Source organism: Egretta garzetta, unplaced genomic scaffold (assembly GCF_000687185.1).
Source record: "Egretta garzetta isolate BGI_Z169 unplaced genomic scaffold, ASM68718v1 scaffold316, whole genome shotgun sequence".
Lineage (NCBI taxonomy): Eukaryota > Metazoa > Chordata > Aves > Pelecaniformes > Ardeidae > Egretta > Egretta garzetta.
The window spans coordinates 189,501-199,651 of NW_009259971.1; the positions used below are offsets into that span (position 1 = coordinate 189,501).

Here is a 10,151-nt window from a genome sequence, read left to right on the forward strand (position 1 = left end):
GCAAACCAAGCCCTCCCTTCTCATGGCTGTGTATCAGTGGTCCCTGCCATGCTTCCACCTATAGATTAATTAAGAGCAGTTCTACGCCTCTACCTATTACATACCCGCAATAGCCCATTATTCTACACTGTAAGGTTGTTATCTTGGGAAGAAAAGACGCCGAAATCCCAGCCCAAGGGGTGCTTCTCACAGTCAGGTTCTGCGCTGAAAGGGGAAACAGCTCCCAGGAACAAAATCTGCCCCCTACCCAGGGTGGCTGGGGTCATCAGTGTTTGAGTCTTTAAAAAGAGTTCAGGAAAGCATTTGCTAAGAGCTGCTCTCCCCTTCAAGCACAGGCGTGGATGAGGTGAGCCTTCCGAGGATGATCCGAGGATGATGCGCTGCTCGCCTGCCATCCCCCACTTAATAGTTCAGCGCTGCAGAAATGAAGGAGGCTCAACAGAAGCAGCTCAGCATCCTCACATGGGGAGGAAGAGGGAGGCAGATGATTTTTGGTGCTTAGATTCTGCCGGAAACCACCCCGATGTAAATCTGGAATAATCCCATTAGCAGCCCCAAATTTACTGTGAATTTGTGCAACTGCAGCAGATAAGAGCTTCAGCCTAAGAAACCAACCCCTGCTTCTTCCAAGCTCACTGGAAAAGAAAGCAAGCCTTTGTTTTAAAAGGCCTGGGGGACTCCGGGAACAATCCTCACCCCCTACGTCACAAGAGGGGGCTCCTGGAATCCTTTAGCTCATTTTTCAAAAAGTTCTCTCTATCACATGCCCCACGTGCTGGACATGCAGATGGGACAGGCTGTACGGTTTAAAGCAAGATGGTTTTGTTCCTAATTCCCCACTTGTAGAACGCCACTGGAATTACTCCTGATTGAACAGCAGCATAAAGAGATCACCACAAAGTCCAGGGACATTCCAAGTTTCCCAGGAGGAAGACCATTTGCTTTTATGAATTATGTGAGTGCCCGGCAGGGTTTGATGTCGGATACATTTAATTAGGGATTTTTGTGATCACAAATGACAAGTGTTGAGATTTGTTTAATAGACCTGAGAAGTAGGAAGAGATGGGAATGACTCAAAACTTTTCATCTTGCTGGGTTAAACTTCACCTACATCTGCTCGTAGGTGTGCTCGCATGCGCACACACCCAGGTAATTCTTCTACCACCCCGATGGTTTTTTAGGTGATTTGCACCCGATAAATTCCTGAATATGTATTGGTGAAATCAGGCACTCTTCCCCAGGAAAAGTTACCTTATCTAATCTACTCCCTGCATTTTCACAGGTACTTAGTCACTATTTAGGTACTATTCAGGGCAGAAAGGCACTTCTGGCCTTCCTCTCTGGTGGGTAAGAAGCAGGACTTTTTATCTGCAGGATCCTTTGTTTTCCTGTTTGATCAATTTTTAAGAGAACTGGTAAGGGGGAAAGCTTTATGAAAATAATTCATAATTATGAAAATAGTTTATAATTTATATTAATTTATAAATTTGCTCAGGACAGTCACATCTCAGCCCTGATCACGGTTTCCACAGCTAGAACTGCTCTGGGGAGGACACTCAGCACCCGGTGTCCTCTGAGCCAGGATGGGTGCCGTGTCGCTGGGGGAGACACGGGGGACGTGAAGGTGGTGGGTGGGCAGGAGGGAGCCCCTGAAGGAACAATGACCCTTTTCATCAGCTGCCTCCTGAAAAGGGATCCTGGCTCGGCAAGCGGCAAGCGTTTATAGTCAAGTGTCCCATTTTGGGTCAAGCCAACAGGCAACATCCTTGTTGGCCTGATTCTCATCCCATCACCCTTCCCGTCCACTGAGCCGACTGCTGCGGCCGCAGTACTTGGGAGTGTCACTGGTGATGGATGCGGTGCAACCAGTGCAGAGGTCGGGTTTGCTCCCAGTGAGGCCAAAGGCCGAAAATTCTCTTGACCTAATTGGAAAGAGGGATCGGGTCCTCAGTTGGCAGAGAGGGAAGTGCCGCGGTAATGGAGCTTGGGCTAATAAATGTCACATAGGATCATTTGGGAGAGTTTCTAAAAAATAAAACAAGTACAAAGCACGTCAGTCACTCGCTTTGGATAGCTGGCACACATAATCCACTTGGACGGAACCTCTGGGCCGTCCGTAGCTCTGCTCCTACCAGTAAACAGTCGGAAATCAGTATTTAATACTGGAGTTTCTCTACTGTCAGGTCCTTTGCTCATTTAATTCTGCTCCTCTGCTTGATAAGAGCTGCCAAATGAGCCTGTTTGCCTTAACAGTTTTGAAATAGTCCGACTCTCTGCAGTTTGCTTATGGTTTTTAAAAAAAAGCAATTTCGTTGGGTGAAACCTCTCAGAGTCAGTTTGATGCTTTGCACTCGATCATGGAAACAAGTTCGTAACTCAGAAAAAAACCACACAAACATCACCTTTAACCATTTACTCTGGAAGAACACCTTGCCCCATCTTACCGACTGCTTATCTTCTAGGCCTAGGAGCTGTTCTTTTGTAAACAGAACCATAATGAGGCAACCACCACAATGGCCATGCTAATTGCTTGTATACATAGGCATAATGGAACCTTGATTACCAAAACACTTCCCCTTATCAAAAACAGGATCATGACTTGCACATCTATTAATTACTGCAAATTACTTCTTTATCAGAAAGTTATTCAGGCCTATTCAGTGTCTTTCATTACTAATTTAATAGTTTAAAGGTAAAACTCTAGGTCTTTTTTTTTTGTTCAGAAATCCAAGTTTCTACCCCCCCCCACAGTTATGGGCTGATTGCAGACATATCTGAAGTGGTTTTGACCCCAGCTTTGTAGGGTTGCACTGGGGAAGGTGAACTCAGAAGTGAAACTGCCTGCCTGCTCGGAAAGCAAGCTGGACCGCTTCTGCTCTCTAAGCTGAAAACAGCGATGGATAAAGCAGATTTTTAAGCAGTTCTTTCAGCTTGGCTATAAAAGGGTGTGAAAAATAACACACGTTAGGAAAACCATTTGGTAAAGAGATCTCTCATCGATGGGGCAGTATCCTGGCAGCTAGCAGTGATACCATGCTGGTACGAAGTGCTGTGTCAGCTCTGCTGGCAGAATTCATCCCCGTTTACCTTTGGGCTCCAGTCCGTTGGAGTTGAAATGCATCCTCTTCTGGCACTCGGTGCAACTCATCAGGAACCTGGTCACAGCTTCTCTCGGGAGGAAAGCATAGGTCTCTGCAATCTGGGAAAACAACGAGACGGCTGTATGTCCTGGGCGAGGGAGAATGCCTAAGGGAGAGCCGGGTGGAGGGCACAGGAGAGCACCAGCACCCGCCCACTGCGCCCGCTCAGCCTAGCCAAGGACATCAACGACTCACAGCAACACAGCATTCCTGTCAGCCCTGGGACCCCTGTGTCCCTCCCTCTGGAGCAGCTGTTGACAGAGGAGCATTTTGGGAGGGTAACTGGTGTGTCGGGGAGGCACCGAGAGGCAAACGAACAGACCTTTGGACTCCCTGCGTAGCCGCTCCTTCCCAGAAACTCCTTTCCGTTCCCCCTCGGAGTCTGGGAAGAGCGAAGCTACCAACGTGTAAGAATCAAATGAGAAAGTAAGGTCTCGTCAGCTCTGTTTGCATTGTTAATTACCATCACACCAGTAACCTGAAGAATCCATTAATCTTTTGTAAGGGCAGGTCACTTTTTCCCACAATGACAATCAATTACTGTTAATAATACTTTGCACTTCTGTGACATATTTTATCTAGGGAATTGAAAACATTTTTACAAACAGTAATGAACTAAGTCTCCTGAACCTTTGTGGGATAGTTGTATTTTACAGAGGAGGAAAAGCTAAGGATAAATATTTAAAACTTGGATGCCTGAAGTTAAACACTGTACCCAGACCTAAGCACCCACAGAAGGTGCCTGGCTACCAGAGTCCTGTTATTCCAATTAATCCCTGCCAGCAGCAATTTTACACTATTTCTAAAGATCAGGACTAGGTTATTTGGAGAAGGAATGAGACAATTTTAATGTAGATTTCTTTAAGGCCATAAGAGACCATCAAATCGGGGCCTGACCTTCTGCGTAGCACAAGTCAGGGACCTTCACCCAGGTTCTCCTGCAGCCCAGGAGCCTGTGGTTTGCCCAAAACATCTTCCAGGAAGACATCTGGTCTTAATTGGAAGGCATTAAGAGGTGGAGAGCCCACCTCTTACTTTGGGGCTGGTTCCTACGGTTACTCACCCATCCTGTTTGGTCTAAGTGACTTGTCCTAGCACGGCGGTTCCCAAACCAGGGGCCGTGACCCCAGGAGGGGTCACAGCACTTACAAGTGGGGTCAGAAAGCAGACAGAAATTCAATTGTTTGTGCCAGTCCTTGGGGCCGCGAGCCCGGCAGAAGTGGGGCTCAGAACGGGAAGCAGGGCTGCAACCAGACACCTTGCGAGCGACGGCTGGTGATGGGCCCGAGCCAGGAGGGCAGCCAGGATGTCCTGATCCCCCTCCTCTGGCCAGCAGGCATCACCCTCCCACCTTATTTTGTTAACAAAAATTATAAATACCTAAATTCCAAGAATTTTTTCTATCCTACAGGAAAGGGTGATGCTTAAGCTTGGAATAAAATAATGCTACAGAAGTGGGATGGGGCAGAGGGCAGAGGGTTTGCTTGATCATGGCAAACACAGCCCCGTGACCCGACGCTGCGGAGGGAGGGAGAGACATTTATCTCCACTGAGCGGCAGCAGAGCCCGAGGTTTTGCATGCACGCTAATGCCAGATGGGTGGAAAGTTCAGGCGGGGACCTTGTCCCAGCCGTTCAAATGGAGGATGCAGTGCCTGGTCCTCCTGGGATTCTCCTTCTATTTAGCTACAGCCCCACCGAGCGCTGTTGTGACCAAGCGGCTGCCCAGCTCAGCCTTTGCCTCTGCACAGTATTTATCAACACACAAGCGCTAGGGACTCCCACAAAACCGCTGAGATTAGCGGCCTGAAAATTGCTGGTGGCAAACGTGGTATCGTGGTGCAGGCAGGGAACTGTCCCTTCGTGCCGCCGGCGGGGCTGTGCCCAGCTTCCCTGCCTCTTTCGCTCCAGCAAGCCCACGGTCTCTGCTGCAAACGTTCAGCTAATTTTACTGATACAGTTGTTATTTCTCAGCTGATTTGATGCTCCGCAGAGCAGACAGCTTCCTTGATGAGTTATCTCCCATCCGAACTCCCTTTCTGATTGCCTCCCTCCGGAGGTCACGGACAAGGGCAAACTCTCCAGTGCCTCTAATCAGAAACGGTGGGGAAAGGGAGAAGGAGAGAAGCGGCAGGGGACACGGCAGCCTCCCGAGCTGACCGCCCAGCAGCGTCCCTTTGTGCGCTATGCAGCATTTCACCTCCCAGAGCAGCGTCCTGCCAGGTCAGGAGGGGATACACGCTGCTAATGTGATGATCTCAGCTCAAGAGGGAGACGGAGGGGTGGAGCGTGAAGCTCTCTGACTGCTGCGAGCAGGCCTGGGAAAACAGACGGATCCAGCCTGCTCCCCCGAGGCTGTGCAGGGCACAGATTAGTCCTCCAGAGAGCTGAATTGAAGGAATTAGGGGAGGGTCAGGGTGGTCTGCTGGGGAAATGAGCGGAAAGTTTTTGAATTGCGGTCGTGCTGGCGGGCCTGTCCCCCCCCCGCGACTCTAAAGAGGTCACCTGCCCCCGGCCAGGGAGGGTCAGTGTGTGCCCCGGCCCCCGGCCCCACGCTCTGCCGCAGGGGCTGGAGTTGAGCGCGCAGGGCATGGAGCGATGCCAGGAGCGGTGAGCACAGAGCCCTGCTCCCCGGGGGGCTCCCACCACGCATGGGGGGCTGCAGGGCACCGGGGTGCCCCTCCGCACTGGCAGCAGGCAGAGCTACTGACGGCTGGGGACACAGGCAGGCAGGACAGACTCCACCCCGAGCCGGCTCCGGCAGCACACCCAGCCCTGCATAATCTCAGGCATCATCGCAGAGACCAGGGCAGCCTGCGCAGACCTCTCCAAGATGATGAATACACCAGAGACACGAGCTGCCAGCCAGCCACTTCTGTCTCTAAGCGACCTGGTCCTTAGGGCTGTGGGATTCAAGGGAGTAGCTCGGTGTTGGACAGTAAATTCAGCTCTTCTTGTAAAAGGAGAGCCCAAATGTTTGCACCGAATGGCTGTGCAGAGTCAGGAGAAACAGCGAGCTCCCTGGAGAAGCAGACTACAAGCTAAATTATTCCTGACCTAACTAGAGTGGTTTCAGGATGGATAGAGCTGGTTCCCAGCATCCATGGAGCACCTGACGAGACTTAGCTCGGTGCCTGCCTCCATTTTGTGATGGAGGAAACCCAGGATGGGCTGGCGAGAGCATCCACTGGGCCAGGGAAGAGGGGCGGGCTCCGGCCGTGCTCCAGTCCCCTTTCTGGCTGCTCCTGCCCTTCAAGGCCCACGCACGACACCTCCCTCCAGCCAAGGGAGACAGGGAGGCGGATGGCATGGAGCAGAGCGTGCAGGGGACTGGGCAAACGTCCCCTTGCCCATCAGCAATACCGAGCATTTCTCTTTTTCTTTTTTTTTTTCCCCCAGACACATACAGTTGTCTTTGAATGATTCACTTGGTCTTTCCTCTCCGAGCAGCCGTACGGTTGTGCTGCCACTGCAGCCTGGTTTCCCGTCTCCCGAGCACAGCTGCTCTGCCTTCAAACGACTCCTTTCTCACGCCTCCCCGCACAGGCAAACAGGACTTTCCTTCGCCTCCGCCTCCCGCCAGCGGCTCTGCTTCTACCTGCCCTCCCGTCCCCATCCCCGCGGGATGCCTGCTCCCACGGCCCCTCTGCCCCTTCGCTCCCGTCCCCTCGCTGCCCGGGGCACGCGAAGGGGGAGTCTCACCGCTCGGTAGGTTTTCTTCTGCCCGGCATGTTTGGGTGCTTTGCCCGGCTCCGACGAGCTCTCCACATGCATCGAGTATATGATGTCAAAGAAATCTTCCACCACAGCCACGCGTTTCAGAGAGATGCCCTCGGGCTCCGACAGTCCATCTGCCCCCTACAACAGTGCAGGCAAGTCGAGTTAGTGTCAGCGATGGGTGACAGGGGTGACAAGATCGGCCCGGGGCTAATGCGGTTGGAGGGGGCAGAGTCGCGGTGCTCCAGCCCCGGGCTGCCTTGGGCACGGGGGATGTGGGGGATAAATTAAACAGTGCTCAGGGGAGGATCCTGCTGTAGCCAGGGCAGTGGCGGCTGCTGCTGTTGTGCTGCTAAAGCTGTCAGTGAAATTGGGCCAGGAACAAAAACAAGGGAAGAGTCCAGAGTGGAGTCACAACCAATTGAGAAATTCCATTTTTCATAATTTGGGATGATTTTGCTAGGCGGGGAACAGGCAGAGGAAGCTCTTTGGACCTGCACATGGTACTAAACCATCCTGGGAAGCCCCACAGCGCGGGGTACCCTCGCTGGCTGCAGTCCCCACGGACACGGATCAGCCAGCAGGATGAGGTTTTGCTGCGATGCCAGGATACGGCCCCTAAAGGAAGGAGACAGAATCGCCCTGCTTCCCCGCACTGACCTTTCCAAGGCACCCTCCCTCTCCCGCATACGCAGAGCAGCTGAGCGCTGGCAGCAGCAGCACAGCTCTTTGTGTGTTAGGATGTGCTGGAGAGCAGGAGGCAGTAATTCTGCCACACGGCAGTGGTGACAGACTGGTGGGAGTGGGAAGTGTGGGGAGCAGTGCTCCTCTGAGCTGACTGGCACCAACGGTGTCAGCTCGCGCTGGCAGGGTGTGCCGCGGGAAGGGAAGGCAGCCTTTGGTACCCGGCAGCTGCTAACGGCGCTCCGGCACAAAGCACCAGAGCGGGGACTGCTAATGGGAGGCAGTCGCTGGCTGCTCGAATGGCTGGGGGTGCTGAAAAAGGGCCAGGCTTCCGGAGGTCGCTTAGCTTGCTCCTTGAAAAAATGCCATTGTTGCATAGACAGCTGTACATATATAAAAATATATATATTATATACACATATAGATATGTGTGTGTGTGTGTGTGTATATATATCTATATATACACAGACTACGTCCCTTCGGGGCCTGCTTTCCGAAAAGGTACGCATGGATGCCATCCAGCTGGTAGGCAGCGGGCTGCTGAGCAGCAACCCACCGCACATCCCAACGACCTGCTAACTTATCTTTTTCACGCGCGTTCACGCACCTGTGAGTGCAGGCAGAGGTCTGCAAGGCAAAGGGAACACCCCATCTCCCAACCTGTACTTTTTGTTGCTATTAGTGGTTGGGCTCTGAGTATCTTATACGGGCTATAGATTGAATAAACGCTCTTCTTAAGCTACCAGCCAAGGGACTCTCAAAAATCAATCACTGAGAGGGACCGCCTTCTGCTAAAGACTACCCAGCACCGTGGGGAAGCAGTCTTTTAGTGTCAAGCGCTGCCTGTTAAAGTTGGCTCCTCACCCCAATTTCGGAACAGAAATCCCGCCTGTGCTGGGTACGGATTGCAGCGGGACGGGTCGGTGTGCTCACCCGGGACACGGGCAGGAGGATTTTCCAACACAAACCACCTCTGCCTTCCCCGGGGAGCCCCGAGCCGTATATAAAGGTGGCTGTAACAAAGAGAATATTGAGAGCGAACACAAGGGGCAGGGTGGCAGTGCTGCCGTGGTGGGGGTCGGGAAACTTCGCCCGAGGGAGTGTCTTTGAGGAATATAGATCTAATTTCTTCTGTCACCGTTTGGGGAGTTTCACTTTAATCGAGGGCATGGGTACTCCCCTGCCAAGGAGGAGCGGGCATTAGGAGGCTTCCTACTGACCAATAATCCTCATAACAGGGTTGAAATGAGGATAATTATGGAAACAGGACAAAGGAAAATGCACCAGCAGAAAAGCACAGTCAGATGAAGCAAGCAGTGCCCTCAAAATTAAGGTTGTAACCAAGCCCCTACGCAAATCACTGTTTCCAGGGCCATCCCAAACAGCTAACGCTCTCCTCCCTGCACAGCCAGCGGTTCCCGGCTCCCTCCTCGGTTTGAGAAGGAATGCAGTTAAGGTAACCTCGGGGTGCGGGCATCGCTGCAGCCTCCCTGCTCACCCAGCGCTGCCTTCCCCTCCAGCCTGGCTGGATGCCGGAGCTGCCTCCCCGACATCCCATTCCCTGCAGCGACCCTCCCCTGGCTCCTCGCGTCTCCATCCCCTCATCAGCCCCGTGACTTCTCTCCCTGTGATTACTTAGCTCTGGGAAGCAGGCGAGATGCATGCGGTATCAAAGCCACTGGATATAAGAAGCTGTATCAAGCCAGCGCTTCTAGGGCTACGGAGGCTTATACCTGGCAATATAACCAAATGTTGACCTAGGATTTAAGAGGACACGCGCGCTACAGGCTACCTCTCCGAGGGCCCACGCCCCTCTGGTTCCTCCTTCCACACCCAGTACTGCTCACAAGTAATTCAAGGCATGAGTCAGAGCCCATAATATCTCAGAACGGCGCAAAAAAACCCTTTTCGGTTTAAAAAGCAATAAAAATTCAGTTAGGAATAAGGCATGCTTTTACCCCCTCCTGGTGTTGGGGCTTTATGGGAAGTCACCTGCCCCCGAAATGCATAGAAGATTCCAGGAGCAAAGCTCAGCCTTGAGAGAGGCGCTTGGAACCAGGCAGCATTTCAGGTGCTGAGGACATCCCCTTGCCACCTTACAGGCACCCCACCATTTCCTACGTTTGCCCAATGCTAGTTTGCCTCTCCCCCTTCCCTGTCTCTCCTCCCTTTCTGTCCCTGCATCCCCCAACCCGCAAGTCTCACCCCCTTTCTCCTGCCTCCTCCCCACCATCCCAGCATCCTTAACGCTCTCTCCTCTCCCCTCCTCTCCCCTGGGCTCCCCACCAGGTCTCTTTTCTCCCCAGTGTCCTTTGTTTTCCCCATCTCCTCCAGCCTGTTTCTTCGCTTGCCTCCTCCTCCTCACACCTCACGAGCCCCGGCAGCCCCACGTGCCCCTGCCCTCTGCACCAGCCCCCTGCAGCCACCCCCTCCAGCCTCTATCCTCCCCAGTGTCCTTTGTTTCCCCCACCCCCCCCAGCCTGTTTCTTCGCTTGCCTCCTCCTCCTCACACCTCACGAGCCCCGGCAGCCCCACGTGCCCCTGCCCTCTGCTTCAACCCCCTGCCGCCACCCCCTCCAGCCTCTCCCACAGCCCCAGGGCCTCGCTCCCT

The 10,151-nt window shown here is 53.0% G+C and overlaps 1 protein-coding gene across 1 annotated transcript in view; it reads right to left on the reverse strand.

Moving 5' to 3' along the window:
- NOL4L (nucleolar protein 4 like) overlaps nucleotides 1-10,151 on the reverse strand; it is a gene marked incomplete at its 5' end in the record, with an annotated part of 63,286 nt that overhangs the window by 36,047 nt on the left and 17,088 nt on the right. Inside the window, 2 exon segments of the mRNA XM_035895832.1 lie at nucleotides 3,088-3,199; nucleotides 6,842-6,997. Coding sequence (XP_035751725.1) covers nucleotides 3,088-3,199; nucleotides 6,842-6,997 — 268 coding nt within the window.